We start from the raw sequence: 19,790 nt of genomic DNA, 5'->3' as shown, positions 1-19,790 counted from the left end.
GGTGGGGGGAGGGGTGCAGGGACCATGTCAGGGGAAAATGGTGCCCCAATCTCTTCCTGTCCAGGTGAGCAGAGTTCCTCAGTGCAGGAAATGTCGGTAAGTGTGACCTCAGAGGGACATTCCCACCAGGGCTGAAATAGCAACAAAGTGTCATTAGATAGAGGGGCCATCCCCGTCACTTGTAGCACTAATCCCACCCAGAACGGATTCTAATTTGTTTGATTAAATCGCACCCATTATTTCACTCTAATACCGAGCACGTGCCCCAAGAACCTGCCGTCCCATCCTCACCATTAGGTGGGTAGCTTGAGTGAGGACATTTTGGCACTTGGCAGGCCCATCTCCTTATAAAGGGCCCCATCATATGCAATGTTGATGCTGAGGAGGTGGGGACAGGATATTATTACAGGTCAGAGTTTAGAGAACCCCAAAGTGTATCACGGAGTTCACCTGACCCATAACTTTGAATAGATTGTGGTTATGGGGGCCACTTTACAGGTGATGCAACAGAGAACTAAGAATATTTTGAAACAAAAACAATGTTTATTCTATGAATCCAGTGAACATTTGTAAACACACACAGTAAATATCTTAGCAACTACCAACTCAAACACTCCCCCCAAAGAATACAGTACTCTATAAGTAACCCTTAATCTTTCCTTGCAACATCCATAAGACAAATACCCTCTTCAACACAGACATCAGGGGCGAGATTCACTAACAATGGGGCTATGTCGCCATGCTGGCATGAAAAGCGGTGCCAACCACTCTGATGTCAAGGGTCCCCGATAATGGGGAATTATCCCCTTCCTAGGGGGCGAGGTTGGCACCGGAGTGGTACCCGCAGCTCCAGCCGGCACGGAATGGCCCGCGCGAGTTTGTGCATGCTCAGAATGGCGGGCGTAATTCCGCGCATGTGCGGGGCTTCCCTTCTCCGTGCCGGCCCCTGGGCAACATGGTGGAGCCCTACAGGGACCCAGTGTGCAGTAAAATAGACCCCACAGAACCAGCCCGCCCACCGATCGGTAGGCCCCGATCAAAGGCCAGGCCACCGTGGGGGCCCCCCCCCCCCCCGCCCCTCCAGGACGGAAATCGCAGACTCATCTTCCAGATCCCGCCATGTGGGACCTGAGTAACCCACGCCGGCGGGACTCGGCCAAACCCGTCGGCCACTTGGCCCATCGGGGCCCGGAAAATCGCCGGGGGGAACGCTGTCAACGGCCCCCGACTGGCGCGGCGGAAATCCCGCGGGCGCCCGAGAATCGGTGCCGGAGAATGGGGAAGCGGGCGTGGGGCGCCCCCCTGGGGATTCTCCAGTTCGACGCCAGGTCGGAGGATGCAGGCCCAGGTTTAAATTCTCTACTGAGAGCAGTTATCACTTTAAAATTATCAAGTGATTTGAAGACATTCCCTTCATGCAGAAATAAATCAGAATCACACCTGGTTTTGCTGGATGCAGATCCCAATCTGCAAAACGAAACCAAACACACCCTGCAGCTGCTAGCTCAAAGCAAAAGTAAAACAGACAGACAGCCCAGCTCCACCCACACTCTGACATCATAGAACATAGAACATAGAACAGTACAGCACAGAACAGGCCCTTCAGCCCTCAATGTTGTGCCGAGCCATGATCACCCTACTCAAAACCCACGTATCCACCCTATATCCGTAACCCAACAACCCCCCCCCCCCCCCCCCCCCCCCCGCCCCCCCCCCCCCCCCCCCCGCCTTAACCTTACATTTTAGGACACTACGGGCAATTTAGCATGGCCAATCCACCTAACCCGCACATCTTTGGACTGTGGGAGGAAACCGGAGCACCCGGAGGAAACCCACGCACACACGGGGAGGACGTGCAGACTCCACACAGACAGTGACCCAGCCGGGAATCGAACCTGGGACCCTGGAGCTGTGAAGCATTTATGCTAACCACCATGCTACCGTGCTGATCTTTTGTGGACTCAGCTCCACTTTCCGGCCCGAACACCATAACCCTTAATCCCTTTATTCTTCAAAAAATCTATCTATCTTTACCTTTAAAACATTTAATGAAGGAGCCTCAACTGCTTCACTGGGCAAGGAATTCCACAGATTCACAACCCTTTGGGTGAAGAAGTTCCTCCTAAACTAAGTCCTAAATCTACTTCCCCTTATTTTGAGGCTATGTCCCCTAGTTCTGCTTTCGCCCGCCAGTGGAAACAACCTGCCCGCATCTATCCTATCTATTCCCTTCATAATTTTAATGTTTCTATTAGATCCCCCCTCATCCTTCTAAATTCCAACGAGTACAGTCCCAGATGTTGTATATTTCCACTGAAGAATTGATGTAACCTTTCAGCATCCACCTGACTCTCCCTCCTTATATTCAGCACGTATATCTCTGTTTTACTAAAGCATTAAGTGGACTTACAACTGAGGGTAGTAATAATACCGAGAGTGCATTGACAGCTCACCCTCTGACTCTTGTCAGATCCGACATGTCTGTACTAGATATAAATCACTGCAGCTATTTGATATACACCAATTTCTGAAAGGTACACCCACTACAGCTATTCAACAAACACTCATTTCTGAAAGGTACATCCACTACAGCTACTTGATAAACACTCATTTCTTAAAGGTACTCCCACATGACAATATGGTCAGGCTTCCTTATCCCACAAGCCAGTTTGATGTGGTCATGGCAGTGGGGTGGGGAGGGGGCGGGGGTGGGGGGGGGGGGGGGGGTGGCTGGTTTGATTTTCTGCGGCTTTGTCCAAGTTGTTTTAAAAGCTGCTGGGCCCTCTAGCCCCTCACACCACCACCCACTCCCCAAGCCACGTCCATGTCAACTCATGCCCTCTACCTACCCACATACCCTCTCGTTTCCTAATGTCACTTCCACAGACACTCACCCATTATCCACGGGCAAAATCAGCAGTCATGTGGGGATGAAAAAAGGTAAGCTTCTAATAACCTAATAGAGCTCATACATGTTTGATACAGAAAATAAGCTCTTATATATTAAACTATTTCAAAGATTTTAAAGATTTTAAATCACCTCATGTGGGCAATCCATTATAAACACAAACCAACTTCTGTTTAGTAACTATATCTAGTACAGACATTCCTTTAATAGCCTCTTTAAACTGTCAATCAAAATGTGAACACTGTTCCCCCGGTTGAGATAAGTGCTTTTGGAGCTTTTAAAACACAGCCAAACATTCTTAATTACCTCAGCTGTAATAACAGCTCTTGGGAAAGGTCACCAATCAACTCAATTGAAACTGCAAGATCAGGTGGTAATCATTTATTTTTTTTAAATATAAATTTAGAGTACCCAATTCATTTTTTCCAATTAAGGGGCAATTTAGTGTGGCCAATCCACCTACTCTGCACATCTTTGGGTTGTGGGGGCGAAACGCACGCAGACACGGGGAGAATGTGCAAACTCTACACGGACAGTGACCCAGAGCCGGGATCGAACCTGGGACCTCGGCGCCGTGAGTAATCATTTATTCTAAACTTCATCCGATGGCTTGCCATCTGCTTTTTAAAAAATACGAACTGACAGCTATGGGCTGAGTTTTTTGATGCTTAAAGGCTGAGAGATTTAATTAATTTCAGATCATGACACTGAAACAGAGCTGATCCACGCTTCAAGAGTGTCTATGTCTACTTCATAAATTCGTGATTCCCGTACTGTGGATTAAAACCCTTGGAACAGGGAAAATTAGGTCTGTTTGAATTCAGCACTAATTACAAATGGCTCTGCTGAGTTTGCGTTTCCAGTGTACGAGACTTGCAGATTACTCCTTTCCCCCCGCTAGCTAATATTGGATCTATCAGAAATGTGGGAGGGGGAGCTTCTGCATCCGGGTCTCCCCTACTATTTCTAAAGGTCTCCAACTCCATGAAAATGTGTCCCTTGGTATTTATTTATTTATTTTTTTTATTTTTTTTTAAATTTAGATTATCCAATTATTTTTTCCAATTAAGGGGGCAATTTAGTGTGGCCAATCCACCTACTCTGCACATTTTTGGGTTGTGAAGGCGAAACCCACGCAGACACGGGGAGAATGTGCAAACTCCACACGGACAGTGACCCAGAGCCGGGATCGAACCTGGGACCTCAGCGCCGTGAAGCAGCTGTGCCAAGCACTAGGCCACTGTGCTGCCCTATCCCTTGGTATTTAAAGGACCATGAGATAAGCAACACAGACCAAGAAGACCCCAGATGATCTCTGGTCTGTGCGAGTTAACTGACCCGAGCCAGTCTTACAAGGTAGGCCATGGACATCTGTGCCATGGAATGAAGAGAGGCAATAAAATCAATTAGACCTCTTCTGCTTACTTTAGTGACCTATGTTGGGACAGCACAGATGTCTACTCATCTAATTCCTTTAGATGACTTGTTTGCTCTCTAGGTCAGCACCTAGGCTGACACAAAATGGCGTCTTTTTGCAGTTCCAGGGACAACTAACACTTCTGCAGCTCTGCTATTGTGTAAGTCACTGCCTCAAGGGCTGGTGTTGGGGGTGGGGGGGGGGGGGGGGGGGGGGGGGTTGAGTGGAAGTTACATATATTAATCAGCATTATTGATTAATTGCATCCAGCAGAAGGTGGTAGAAATTAAACTAAAGCAGAATGCAGGTCCAGGCATTTGTTTCGGTCTGTTTTCAAATTTAAGCGGGCACAAAAATCTGTTTGGGTCAGTTTTCAAATGGGAACAGGGAGTGAACCCTGTGCCCAAAGATGGAGGCCCAAGGATGGTGGACAATCCGTCCTCAGTCCTGATCTAAAGAATTCTGGTGAACCGTTGCCACTGGTAACCCTCCACTGGTTGCTTGCCCGGCTGAAGGAGCCTTATCGCAGCCCAGCAGACGTGTTGTGGAGTCAGAAGGAGCAAATCAATTCAAACTGATAATGAAACTCACGTTTAGAATTGTGGTCGTTTGCAAGGCAACCTCCCATCTAGATAACCTGAGCAGAATAGGCCCAAAGCCTACTGATTGTAAGGGCAGGATATTTTACAGAGGGCTCTTAATACAAACATTAGACCTCCCTTAACATATGAAAGGGGCTCACTTGTTTTAAATGATTGACCCAAACACCTAAAAATGGCCAGACCCAATTTCATATTGGATGTTTTTACACCTGTCCTTGGAGAAGCAGGGTTCACGAAAGTGGGTCTTATTGTGACTATTTTGCCTCCCTATTACCCACGCCTAGGGTTGTCAATTGTAATTAAATGTATTCCTGCAGGTCTCATCACATGGCTTGCCCCACACCCCAGCCATCAGTCGGCCAAAACATCGATCCTTCCGACCCGCTGCCCACCTTCGCCAATTGCAAAGCAAATAGACTCATTGCCCAATTGGATGATTCTTGACCGTCAGCCATTTTTAATGTTTTTATATCTGATAAAGAGGTAAAGGAAATGAGAAAAATAAATCCCATTAAATAAACATCTTTCAATGCCCCATTGATTTTCCTCCAGGGTTTTACTCAGCAGTGTCCTTCGCGAAGAGCGACCTTGAATTCCTGGAGGCTCCAGGACAAATCCTGGACGGTTGGCAACATTACCCAAACCGCCAGACCGAGTAACCTCTTTGGCCGAGAATTGTCCACTTTAATGATAAGTTCGGATCTCTTCCATCTTGGGAGCGACACACCAAAACATAGTCAGCAACTGCCCAACTCAGTTTGCTTACAGCTGATAGGAGACTTTCACTGAGCAAATCAAACTCAGATGAGAAAGGGAACATCGCCCACTCGATTTTCCCCCATTGAGTTGAATTTTATTTATCGCGGATGAAAAGAATTGTACTTACAGTGAGCTCGCCCGACTTTTCTAAAGGCCACCAAGCCCGAAGCCGTTTTTGCTGAAATATTGAGATAAGTTTAGTGCTTGAATTCTCTTCAATCATATCCAAGTCACATTTTTTAGCTGACTTGGCACCACAGGGAAATCCATTCAGATCAAGTTCCACAGACCCTACAAAAAGGTGCCAGAAAAATAAAATGCACATGAAACACTGTTTACATTGGATCGGTCCCTTCATGTTACCCATTCCTTGGCCAAACTTTCTTGCCCCTTCCCGCCGGCAGGATCTTTGGTCAGTGACAGATCTCAACTCATAGCCCAGGTAGTTTTCAAACACAGGTTTAAAATGACTGTGAGATGAAGAAAAACACCTGCCTCTTAGATATTGGAAGTCCCGCTATGCTGAGGTTGTTTTCAATTCTTGAAATGTGGAAGATCTAAAACCCATTTCCTTTTGTGCCTATTGGCTGCCTCTGGGTCTGATTTGAAACCAGGGGCTGGATTCTCTGATTCTGAGGCTATGTCCTGACGCCGACATGGGAACGGTGGTGTCTAACGCCCGAAGATTCAGCGCAAAACGCCAATAATTCCCCGTTTTGCTGGGGGCTAGCATGCCGGCACCGTAGAGCACCCGGCTCTAGTTACGGATACAGCCCGGAGAATTTCCGGGTCCATGACCGTGCACAGGCCGTGCAACATGGTGCCGGCCGCTCACAGGCCCGGCCTGCGAAATAGTGTGCCCACTTTGGCTGGCTCGCACACCCCAGACCACCCCCCAACAGTGTTCCCAGCCCCTGATAAAGTCCCCCCTGCCCGTGGATCGGCCCTTCCCCGACTGAAGCGGCACAGCCGCCACGCCGAGTTCCGGACGGGTGAGACCACACACGACCGAAGCCATCGGGAACTCGGCCGGTCAGGGGGCGGAGCATCGGGGGTTGGGCCTCAGGCAATGTCCTGAGGCCATTGGTACGGCACGTGGCATACTCTCCGAGTACTCCGCTTTGGATGGGGCGAAGCATTGCGGAAGAGGCGCCGCCTCCAATTTGGTTGTGAACGGGGATTCTCTGCCGAACTTGATTTCGGCGTCGGCAGCCGGAGAATCAAAGAACAAAGAACAAAGAAAAGTACAGCACAGGAACAGGCCCTTCGGCCCGCCAAGCCTGTGCTGACCATGCTGCCCGTCTAAACTAAAATCTTCTACACTTCTGGGGTCCGTATCCCTCTATTTGCATCCTATTCATGTATTTATCAAGGTGCCCCTTAAATGTCACTATCGTCCCTGCTTCCACCACCTCCTCCGACAGCGAGTCCCAGGCACCCACTACCCTCTGTGTAAAAAATCTTGCCTCATACATCTCATCTAAACCTTGCCCCTCGCACCTTAAACCTATGCCCCCTAGTAATTGACACCCACTACCCTGGGAAAAAGTCTCTGACTATCCACTCTGTCTACGCCCCTCAAAGTCATAGAATCACTACAGTGCAGAAGGATGCCATTCGACTCATCGACCCACTGGCCCTCTGAAAGAGAGGAAATGTGCACCTTAGGGAGGGTAGGAGGGGTGTCGGGTGGCACAGGTTTTTGAGGACAGATGGGGAGGCATAAAGTGGAGGTATCATCTTGGGGTGTGCATCTTTCTCACCTTTTCACCTCAAGACAGTGAAAAAACAGACTCCCAACTCTCACCCACCTGCCCAACCCAGCCCCACATTTTTGATTTGAACTCTTTCTACTGTCAATAGAAACAATTTCTGGCTTACCGAGGAAGTCATTAGAGGAAAGCCTCTCAAAATCCCAGACTTGAAGTACAAGGACTGCAGGAACCTTACACTCTGTCTTGTCCAGTGAGAAAATGGACTCCCTTTTGCTAATGACCATATGCTTCTCTGCAGGTATGTAGTTGAAAGGAAAAATAAAACGCCAATTGAAGTTTCCCTCCCCAGTCAAGGAGTTGTAGTGCACGTCTGTTTCTTTCTTATCATCCTCTTTTCCCTTCAGCCAGCTGGGGGGGGGAGAAATGTTTGAAATATTAAAATATATTTTGCACCCGAGACACGCTTACACTGCTGGAGAGAATAAAGGCTCCTTCACCTTGACAAGAATCCAGTGGTATGGATGCCCAATGATCTCATGAGGAAATTTGAAACGTCTTGAGTATTTGATGATTTGCAAAGGACATAAAAAAGGGCAAGTTGGGAAGTGGGTTGTCTCCTGGATCCCAATCGGGGCGAAATAAATAGTGGTGTCCTCGGCTTTGGAAAATCGTGAGATTAGACTTTAACTTGATCTTGAATGGGGTGGCTCTGCAACCCCGAAAATGGCCCAACTCCCCACATCAGCCAGTTTTCTGCCTGCTGCCCCCTTCGCAGATGCCCCGATCCTGTGGCCAAGGCCTGGTTCAGGCAATCGTCCCTTTCACTGTGCGAGCAGACCCAGGGGTCCTCTGGCAAGATGTCAATGATTAAATGGGACCCTAATTTCCAATTTAAGCAAAACTAGACGGAACATGTGCCATGGAGTCCAATAGCTGTACAGTCAAAGAGAAACCCAAAATTAAGTTTTATTTATTATGTAAATATATTCTTCATTTATTCCTTGTTTGGTTTACGAAGAGGTTTGTATTTTCCCGGGCCAGAAACAGCAGAATTGCTTCCCCAGACTGTGGAGAATTAATCTGACCTGTGAGATTCTAATAACCCGTTCTCTGCAAAAATGGCTGAAGTGAAGCAGAATCCAGGTTCTGATAACTCCCTCGAAGAACAGGCTGATGTGAAGCCAGAGGCCTCTCCTGTAAAAGCTGCAAAGCAGATCATTACAAGCTGTAGAACAGAGACTTTAAACCACCCCCATAATGTGAAGAAGGTGCACTGAAGAAGGTACCATCTGAAACAAGGGGCCGGATTCTCTGATCCTGAGGCTAAGCGTTGACGCCGTGTAAACGCCGTTGCGTTTTACGACGGCGTCAATAGGCCCCCAGGAGCAGCGATCCTGCGCCCGACAGGGGGACAGCACGGCACTGGAGTGACTCACGCAGCTCCAGCTGCCGATACCGGCGTCAAACAGGAGCCACGGGTTTGCGCATGCGCGCTGCGGCCGGCGCGAATTTGCGCATGCGTGCTAGTTGGCTTCTCCGCGCTGGCCCCGACACAACATGGCGTAGAGCTACAGGGGCCCGGCGTGGTGTAAAAGAGGCTCCCACCAGGAGAAGCCGGCCCGCCGATCGGTAGGCCCCTACCAGGCTGCCCCCCGCAGGATGTAGGCCAAGGTCCCACCGGGTGGGACCACACGTGACTCTGCCCACCCGTCACCCGACAATCGGCGGACCGGCGTCGGAGCAGCATCGCGTGAATTGCACCCCCCCCGCCCCACCGCTGTCAATGCTCCGACACGGCCTGGGGTCGGAGAATCCCACACACGGACTTTTGTCTTTTGACTTACCTCAAGGTCTGGAGTATTCTTCAACAATGCCGACACCAAGTAACGGCTTATGTAAGGGGCAGCAGGGTAGCATGGTGGTTAGCATAAATGCTTCACAGCTCCAGGGTCCCAGGTTCGATTCCCGGCTGGGTCACTGACTGTGTGGAGTCTGCACGTCCTCCCCCTGTGTGCGTGGGTTTCCTCCGGGTGCTCCGGTTTCCTCCCACAGTCCAAAGATGTGCGGGTTAGGTGGATTGGCCATGCTAAATTGCCCGTAGTGTCCTAATAAAAGTAAGGTTAAGGGGGGGTTTGTTGGGTTACGGGTATAGGGTGGATACGTGGGTTTGAGTAGGGTGATCATGGCTCGGCACAACATTGAGGGCCGAAGGGCCTGTTCTGTGCTGTACTGTTCTATGTTCTATGTTCTATGTTACTCAAAGTAACATAACAACACAGGTGACTCCCGTATGAGAACAGCGAAAAGAACCTTTTAACCCCATCAAACGGGCACCAAGATTATCCACAACTCCCCTCCCCGCAGCCTAACCTCCACAGACCGCATCAAAGAGAAATCCGAAAAATGGAGAATGGGAAAGAATCAGCCGTCCACCAGGAAAGCCAACGAGGACGAGGGGAGGGAAACCCCATACTTCGGAACCGGCAGCCACACGAGGTGGCATGGAAACGGGAAGACCCAGACGCTGATGGAGAAGCTCCTAGGCTTCATCACCACCGAGCTCCAGAGACACAGAGAGGAACAGAAGAGAGACGTCCTGGCAGTCATCGAGACATCGGTGGAAACGGCGACGGCCCCCATGAGGGAGGCGATGGCCAAAATGGAGTGGCAATTGGAGGCCCAAGAATCAAAGGCCAAAGACCTGGAGAAAGCCGCCACAGACCAAGGTGGCCGGATCGCAGTTTTGGAGACCGAGGTGGCGAGCCTGATCAAGACCCAGAAGGGCCTAAGAGAGAAAATTGATGATCAGGAGAACAGGTCTCGCCACCTGAACTTAAGGATCATGGGGCAGCCAGAAGGGACGGAGGGGAGAAACCCCACAGATTATCTCGGAAATATTCGGGGAACCAATCGGCAAAGAGGCCAACAGGTCGCTTCGGCAGCGGCGCAGAGCTGGGGAACTACCACGGGCCATAATTGTGAAGTTCCACAAATATCAGGATCTGGAGTGGGTCCTGAGTTGGGCAAAAAGTGCAAAAAGCTGCAAGAGGGAGGGACATTCCAACCGCTTGTGTCAAGACATTGAGGCGGACCTGGCCAAACACTGGGCTGAATTTACTGGAGGGAGGTGGGTGTTGGCGAAGCTTGTACAGAAACCTATGTACGGTGGAATGCCCCAGATACTTGTGTGTTTGGAGGTGGGGGGGGGGGGGGGATGCCCTGATACTTGTGTGGGGGGTGGGGGCTAGGTGTCAAGATATTTGCATGCTTGGGGGAAGGGTGGGGGGGCATGCCGCGCCACCTACTTGCTGAGGGGGAGGGCAGTGCCCAGATATCTGAACCTGACAGTGGGACAATCTGGGGGGAATTTCTCCCCCCCCCCGCCGCGATCTTTACATTGCTGAGTAACACATGAACTAAAGATGCTTGGACAGAAACCACTGCCATACTGGATTCAGCACTTGAGGGTAAGTTTGGCAAGTCTTCTTTATGCATCATATAACAAGCATTCCTTACCGTGCCAAGTAACACCATCCCTCCATTGTTCAAATTAGACTCCTTTCCAGGCAGATCTAGTCTGCACAATGTAACATCGACCCAGCACCAGTTGGCTGCGCGAATCAAAATGGATTTAAATTTCCAAATTGAAGCAGCACTAAAATAATTCGCCAGAAAGGCTGGCACACATATCAAATCCATGAACCCCCCCCCATTGCTGCCAATTTTGTAAAGATTTGGTAAGATTGTAAATACGTTGTACTCCCAGTTTTCAGTAAGACACTTGTCTAATCTAAAAGATAGAAATTAATGACTGGGTGCTCTTACCCCTTGATGTAGATGTCACTTGACTTTTGACCCGTGATAAAATTCTCATCTTCTAATATCACATCTTCGGTATTCCAGATAATTATTCTTAGTTCATACCTGCAATCAGAAACATCAATGTATCAAAGATTACATGGCAGACACGTTAAGACGGAATATTTCACGTATGTGCTAAATTGGAGTCAAGTTGCTTCCTTCAGACACTATTGGCTGAATGTTACCAGCTGTTGGGATGGCCTCACATTGTTCTTCTGCTGATGGGGAGGTTTCCTAGCATTGGGCTGCGGAGCACATTTCTTGCCTGCTCCAAGGAAGCAGTTAACTCAGGGGTGGGCAAACTTTTCCGTGCAAGGGCCACATTCAGAAATTCACAATTCACAAAGGGCCGCATAGTATATTAAGTAAAATAATTACTTCACCCGGTTATGATTCTGGGCGCTCATATAGAACATAGAACAGTACAGCACAGAACAGGCCCTTCGGCCCTTGACGTTGTGCCAAGCAATGTTCACTCTACTCAAGTCAACGTATCCACTCTATACCAGTAAGTAACCCAAAAGCCCCCCCCCATTAACCTTAAAAAAAAATTAAAAAAAAAAAAAATTTTTTTTTTTAAATTTTTTTTATTTTTTTTAATGACTTGGTGGGCCGCAGAAATACCTTTGGCGGGCCGCATGCGGCCCGCGGGCCGTAGTTTGCCCACCCCTGAGTTAACTTGTTTAAAAAATAAAGCCCCCAACTAGGGTACATTTTACGGGCTCACATACATTTCCCAACAGCGAGGGTGGGGACATAGGGAGGCAGCCGCCTTAGGAACATCGGAACAGGAACTGGCCATTCAGCCCATCGAACCAGTCCCGCCATTCAATGAGATTGTGGCTGATCTGTGGCCTAACCCCATATCCCTGCCTTTGACCCATATCCCTTAATATCTTTGCTTAACAAAAATCTATCTCAGATTTAAAATTAACAACTGCTCCACTTCACCCTTTGAGCGAAGAAATTCATTCCAACATCTCTCCTGAATGGTTTAGCCCTAATTTTTAGACTATGCCCCCTAGTTTTAGAATCTCTTACCAGTGGAAATAATGGATCTTTATCCACCCTGACTTTCCCTTTTAATATCTTGAATACTTCGATCAGATCATCCCTTAACCTTCTAAATTCTAGCGACACGGTAGCACAGTGGTTCGCACAATTGCTTCACAGCTCCAGGGTCCCAGGTTCGATTCCCGGCTTGGGTCACTGTCTGTGCTGAGTCTGCACGTTCTCTCCGTGTCTGCGTGGGTTTCCTCCGGGTGCTCCGGTTTCCTCCCACAGTCTAAAGATGTGCAGGTTAGGTGGATTGGCCATGCTAAAGTGCCCTTAGTGTCCATAAGGTTTGGGTTGGGTGGGGTTACTGGGTTACGGGAATAGGGTAGAAGCGTGGGTTTAGGTAGGGTGCTCTTTCCAAGGGCCGGTGCAGACTCGATGGGCCCAATGGCCTCCTTCTGCACTGTAAATTCTAAATTCTATGATAATTCTATGAAAACATGTCTAATTTGAGAAATCTCTTCTCGTAACTCGATCCCCGTAATCCAGGTATCATTTTTGTAAACCTACATTGCATTCCCTCCAAGGCCAAAATAGCCTTCCTTTTCCTATTGCTTTGATCTTTCTCCTCTCCTTTTGTCCACTTGAGCCTCACCTTGGTGCTGTGACCTTGGCTCTGACTGCATTTCCCCAAAAAGACCATCATCCTCAGAATGAGATGCATTCAGGGGACCCCTGCATTATCTTCCTTCACCTGTTCAACTGTCTAGCAGTCAACCATTCCCACCCTCTCTCACTGTACTTGCTTAAACTATAGGGTGACTGTGATGAATGATATCAGTAGCTGCTATAACGGCACCTTACCTTTAATGCATTGGCCCTTTAAGACCGGGCTTGGAACCCTGGGGGAATCCGCCTCTGGCTCCGCCCCCAGGAAATGGTATATAAGATGAGGCTCACTCGGCAGCATGTGAGGAGCACACTTCTCGGCTGCTGTTCAGTTCTCAAATGATTAAAGCCTTTGAATTACCTATCTTCTCTCCTGTGTCGTAATTGAGGGTATCTCAGTGACCATCTCTCAAAGGTGCTATCCATGTAGCTCTCAGCCTTCTGGATGTACTGCAGTGATTCCCCGTTCTGCTTCAGCTCTGAAAACCCGAATTAAGGTTCCTACAACTGATGACACTTCCTGCACACGTGATTTGCCCAGGACATGAGCAGTATCCTAGAATTTCCACATGAAACAGGATGCGCATTCCATGGGACTAAGGTGCCCTGCTGTGCCTCTATTTATTAGATTAACTAAACCACTCAGAAATAAACCACCGGCTTATTAAAAAATATAAAAGCAACCCGTCAACTGTTCACCAATCAGCACCTTCACATCTGCTGACGTGACTTAGTTTTTTTGTTAGACCTCACCCCCTGACGTTCATGCTCCCTCTGGGCTTTGGCCATTCTCCTGATATTCCCCTCCAAATCTGCCTCCTTATCTCCGGGCTCTCCAGTTATGTCAATGTGATTGGTTGCTTGGCCTGCTTGATGACATCACCATTGCTGGGCAACTGGAGATTCCCTCGACTTAGCGTTAGAGTCAAACGGATGTCCAGAAAGTGGATGAACGTGCCACATAGATCGCTAGATCTTTGCAGAGAGCTTTATTCGAGGTTAGCGGCGAGCATTGTCACTTCATCCCTGATTTCGAACTATGGGTCTATATATTTTGGTTGTACATTTGCATTAATCAATGTGAGCATTATCATGCCGAAAGTATCGCTTTCCCCAACATTTACCATTAAATAGGTGTCATCAAAATAAAATGGTAGTAAAAAAAACTTAAAAGTAAAAAAAAACTCAATGTCCTCAATTCCAAAACCGATCCAGGTCTCACCTGAAGAGCTGCGGTTGGGAGCAGACTTTGGAACATTTAGTTTCAAAGTGGATTTTTTTAAAAGCACATATATTTTGATTTAATATCAATTCTGCGAAGTGAACTCTACCCTATCATTTTAGCTCATTGAAATAAATGACCAGAGAGTGCTCTAAAGAGATGGAATAAAAATAGTTTCACTGTAATGATGAACCATTTGATAAATGAAAGAGCTGCAAGATAAAGTTTAATATCCTTTTAGAGAATAAATTACTGCTGTTCAATAGGGCACTGCCCTGTCATTCTCTTTCAATTAGAATTCACAGAATCACAGGATTGTGACAGTGAAGGCGGATTGCCATTTGGCCCATCGTGTCTGCACCGGCTCTCTGATTGAGCAACTTACCCAGCTTCATTTCCCCTCCTTCTCCCTATTACCTTTTAGGCTTGCGAGGTGATATGTCAACAGCAGGCCCAGGAGGAGGCATATCCATTGGAAACATGTCCACCCACATCCGAACACGACCCTAGAGTATTATCAGAAGCAGAAACATGAAACAACCATCTGCTTCAATAAACTCTACGTGACAGTAGAGGAATGATTACATTATGATATACAATTAGGAAATTGGGAATTATAATAGGCTCATTTGGGATTATTGTGGGTAGCTCACTTTCAAAAAACAGACAAGGACAACATAAGCAAGTGATATTGAATTGACCCTCCAATGTACACTCCCTTTCCATAATGGGCAGCCAATCCATTATCGTTCATTTTTTAGCCCCTCCGTTAAAGTTGAAAGTTCCTGCGATTGTATCAAGTAGACAGCTGGGCAGAAAATTATTGTATGTTTCCAATATGGCCAAAACCCCATATGGCATAAACAAATGACCCTTTAAAATCCCACTTTACTTCACTGAGGATAACAGGCCACTAAATCTGCAATGGAAGTGTAACTTTAAGTGTAGTTTTATGTTTAGAATGAGTTTTGATCAACCAACCAAGCCTTGAAATGAAACTTCAGTGAGGATAACAGGCCACTAAATCTGCAATGGAAGTGTAACTTTAAGTGTAGTTTTACGTTTAGAATGAGTTTTCATCAACCAACCAAGCCTTTAAATGAAAGGAAAAACTTGCACTCAGACACTGCCTTTCATCTGGAACTTTCAAAGCACATCATTAGCCAAGTGCTTGTGTTACAGCCACTGTTACTTTGCAAACGCAGCAGCCAATTTGTGTTCAAAAAGAATTGATAGGTATTGCCAAAAATTAAACATGCTGTTGAGGTTTTTCATCTTGTACCCATCAGACAGAATTTGAAGATTACCAAATCTCAAAGAGAACATCAATTTATACTGCATGTAAAAAGGGCGCTGATTAGTTTGCAATTAGACTTGATTGGTAGCGGAGTTGCCATGGAGAATGTAGCAGTGAACAGTTATTCTGCCAAGCTTGATAAAGAGAATGTTGTAATGGATTAATATTACACTGGCTTCGGGTCCAACAACACCTCCAATTTAAAATTCTCGTAGTTGTGTTCAACTTCTCCATAGCCTCAGCCCTCCCTCACTCTGTAACTTCATCTAGCCTTAAGCCTTCAAGAATTCTGCACCCCTCCAATTCTGGCCTCTTGCTCATTCTCAAGCTCCATGCGTTCAATTGTCGAGATGCTAAGCTCTGAAATTCCCACCATGAACCTCTCTGTTTCTCTAGCTCTCTCTTCCTTTATGACACTGCTTAAAACCCGCAACTTTGACCAAGCATAATAGCTCCTCAAGTGGCTTGGTGTTGAATGCAGTTTGATACCGCTCCACTGAAGTGCTTTGGGATGTTTTACTCCATCAACTGTGCTATGTAAATGCGAGTTGTTGTTGTTAGATCGGTCAGCATTGTGCAAACTCAATGGTGCATCCAGTCCCTCTGTAGGCAAGTTGTGACTGACCGTCCATTTATAAAACTCTTTTATAAAGAGAACAACCCAAAATCTCAGGTATTTGGTAAAATATTGTGTGCTGAGTTCAGAAGGTTGTTTTGTGTCTACCACAATTATGATAGTAAGTAAAGTCGCCATAGCCCAAGATGACCATAGGCTGCTTTCCACTTTGAGGGGCCATGATGTGGAGATGCCGGCGTTGGACTGGGGTGAGCACAGTAAGAAGTCTTACAACACCAGGTTAAAGTCCAACAGGTTTGTTTCAAACACGAGCTTTCGGAGCACGGCTCCTTCTTCACCTGAAGAAGGAGCCGTGCTCCGAAAGCTCGTGTTTGAAACAAACCTGTTGGACTTTAACCTGGTGTTGTAAGACTTCTTACTTTGAGGGGGACAGCTGACTGGTGGTGATGTAACCCAGGGATCACCACACCTCAGGCGAGGGGCAAGGCGCCGCTAATATTTACGTCACCTGTTCAATGCCTGGTTTGTCCGGATGGTAGAGGGGTCGGGTTTCAACGTGCTCAGGAACCAATTTATACCCAGCCCCAGGAATCACTGGCCATTGATGTAGCACTTTTAAAGCCAGATGTTCATGTGATATCACCTCTTCACCTGCATTAAAAAGCAATGGACTATGCTTGATCACATCAAAATATTTATCGCTACTTATGATGAATAACCTCAGTGGGTACAGGAAATGAACCCTCACTGTTGGCCCCGCTCTGCACCACGAACCAGCTGTCCAGCCAACTGAACGAAACCAGCCCCCGGTTATAATACTGCCTGATATAAAGCTGCAAATCTTTAGCTTTGACTATTTTATGGTCGATTTCATGCTATATTTTGGGACAGTTCGCATGCCACGCATATTACCATTTTTTGCAAAATGATTGGCTCAACAGGGTACCGTTATAATGGAGGTGTGTTAAGCAAAAAGGTCACGTATCACATCACAAAATGCTTAAAGCTCTCAGCAAGAAGAGTTTTATGCCGCTAATATTTACGTCACCTGTTCAATGCCTGGTTTGTCCGGATGGTAGAGGGGTCGGGTTTCAACGTGCTCAGGAACCAATTTATACCCAGCCCCAGGAATCACTGGCCATTGATGTAGCACTTTTAAAGCCAGATGTTCATGTGATATCACCTCTTCACCTGCATTAAAAAGCAATGGACTATGCTTGATCACATCAAAATATTTATCGCTACTTATGATGAATTGCACACCCGCGCTGAAAGGAATCAGCAGTTGGAATATCTGTGGAGAAATGTGAAGTGTCCACTCAGACAGGGTAAACAGAAAAGCAGAATGTTTTTGAAATGGTGATAGACTGGGAGATGGTCCTATTCAAAGGGACCTGTGTATCCTTGTCAATGAATCACAGCAAGTTAACATGCAGATGCAACAAGCATATAGGAAAGCAAATAGTACATTAGCCTATATTACAAAATGATTGGGGTATAAGAGTAAAAAAGTCTCACAAGAATTAGAGAAGGCCTTAGTGAGGTCATATCTACCATATTGTGTGCAGTTCTTGTCTTCCTACTTCAGAAAGTATATATTTGCTTTACGGGAATACAATTAAAGTTCACTAGCCTGATTCCTGAGGAAATGTTTGTCTACTGCCATTTTCCTAAGACGAGAAAGAGATCATAAACTGTTTAAATCATAGAACATAGAACATAGAACGATACAGCGCAGTACAGGCCCTTCGGCCCTCGATGTTGCACCGACATGGAAAAAAACTAAAGGCCATCTAACCTACACTATGCCCTTATCATCCATATGCTTATCCAATAAATTTTTAAATGCCCTCAATGTTGGCGAGTTCACTACTGTTGCAGGTAGGGCATTCCACGGCCTCACCACTCTGCGTAAAAAACCCACCTCTGACGTCTGTCCTATATCTATTACCCCTAATTTAAGGCTATGTCCCCTCGTGCTAGCCACCTCCATCCGCGGGAGAAGGCTCTCGCTGTCCACCCTATCTAACCCTCTGATCATTTTGTATGCCTCTATTAAGTCACCTCTTAACCTTCTTCTCTCTAATGAAAACAACCTCAAGTCCATCAGCCTTCCCTCATAAGATTTTCCCTCCATACCAGGCAACATCCTGGTAAATCTCCTCTGCACCCGTTCCAAAGCTTCCACGTCCTTCCTATAATGAGGCGACCAGAACTGTACGCAATACTCCAAATGCGGCCGTACTAGAGTTTTGTACAACTGCAACATGACCTCATGGCTCCGGAACTCAATCCCTCTACCAATAAAGGCCAACACACCATAGGCCTTCTTCACAACCCTATCAACCTGGGTGGCAACTTTCAGGGATCTATGTACATGGACACCGAGATCCCTCTGCTCATCCACACTACCAAGACTTTTACCATTAGCCAAATATTCCGCATTCTTGTTATTCTTTCCAAAGTGAATCACCTCACACTTCTCCACATTAAACTCCATTTGCCACCTCTCAGCCCAGCTCTGCAGCTTATCTATGTCCCTCTGTAACCTGCAACATTCGTCCGCACTGTCTACAACTCCACCGACTTTAGTGTCGTCTGCAAATTTACTCACCCATCCTTCTGCGCCCTCCTCTAGGTCATTTATAAAAATGACAAACAGCAACGGCCCCAGAACAGATCCTTGTGGTACGCCACTCGTAACTGAACTCCATTCTGAACATTTCCCATCAACTACCACTCTCTGTCTTCTTTCAACTAGCCAATTTCTGATCCACATCTCTAAATCACCCTCAATCCCCAGCCTCCGTATTTTCTGCAATAGCCGACCGTGGGGAACCTTATCAAACGCTTTACTGAAATCCATATACACCACATCAACTGCTCTACCCTCGTCTACCTGTTCAGTCACCTTCTCAAAGAACTCGATAAGGTTTGTGAGGCATGACCTACCCTTCACAAAACCATGCTGACTATCCCTAATCATATTATTCCTATCTAGATGATTATAAATCGTATCTTTTATAATCCTCTCCAAGACCTTACCCACCACAGACGTTAGGCTCACCGGCCTATAGTTACCGGGGTTATCTCTACTCCCCTTCTTGAACAAAGGGACCACATTTGCTATCCTCCAGTCCTCTGGCACTATTCCTGTAGCCAATGATGACCTAAAAATCAAAGCCAAAGGCTCAGCAATCTCTTCCCTGGCTTCCCAGAGAATCCTAGGATAAATCCCATCAGGCCCCGGGGACTTATCTATTTTCACCTTGTCCAGAATTGCCAACACTTCTTCCCTACGCACCTCAATGCCATCTATTCTAATAGCCTGGGTCTCAGCATTCTCCTCCACAATATTATTTTTTTCTTGAGTGAATACTGACGAAAAGTATTAATTTAGTATCTCGCTTATCTCCTCAGCCTCCACACACAACTTCCCACCACTGTCCTTGACTGGCCCTACTCTTACCCTAGTCATTCTTTTATTCCTGACATACCTATAGAAAGCTTTTGGGTTTTCCTTGATCCTACCTGCCAAAGACTTCTCATGTCCCCTCCTTGCTCGTCTCAGCTCTCTCTTTAGATCCTTCCTCGCTTCCTTGTAACTATCAAGCGCCCCAACTGAAACTTCATGCCTCATCTTCACATAGGCCTCCTTCTTCCTCTTAACAAGAGATTCCACTTCTTTGGTAAACCACGGTTCCCTCGCTCGACCCCTTCCTACCTGCCTGACTGGTACGTACTTATCAAGAACATGCAATAGCTGT

At 47.0% G+C, this 19,790-nt stretch overlaps 1 protein-coding gene across 1 annotated transcript in view; it reads right to left on the bottom strand.

Moving 5' to 3' along the window:
* Nucleotides 1-19,790, bottom strand: part of fer1l6 (fer-1 like family member 6) — a 193,624-nt gene that overhangs the window by 13,107 nt on the left and 160,727 nt on the right. The window contains exons 35-39 of the mRNA XM_038810140.1: nucleotides 17,072-17,214; nucleotides 14,567-14,655; nucleotides 11,227-11,325; nucleotides 7,568-7,809; nucleotides 5,814-5,977 (exon numbers count right to left, since the gene is read on the bottom strand). Coding sequence (XP_038666068.1) covers nucleotides 5,814-5,977; nucleotides 7,568-7,809; nucleotides 11,227-11,325; nucleotides 14,567-14,655; nucleotides 17,072-17,214 — 737 coding nt within the window. The remainder of the gene's footprint in view (nucleotides 1-5,813; nucleotides 5,978-7,567; nucleotides 7,810-11,226; nucleotides 11,326-14,566; nucleotides 14,656-17,071; nucleotides 17,215-19,790) is intronic.

This window comes from Scyliorhinus canicula, chromosome 10 (genome assembly GCF_902713615.1).
Source record: "Scyliorhinus canicula chromosome 10, sScyCan1.1, whole genome shotgun sequence".
Taxonomy (NCBI): Eukaryota; Metazoa; Chordata; class Chondrichthyes; order Carcharhiniformes; family Scyliorhinidae; genus Scyliorhinus; species Scyliorhinus canicula.
The sequence above is the reverse complement of the archived record's forward strand: the minus strand, read 5'-3'. Positions and strand labels throughout refer to the sequence as shown.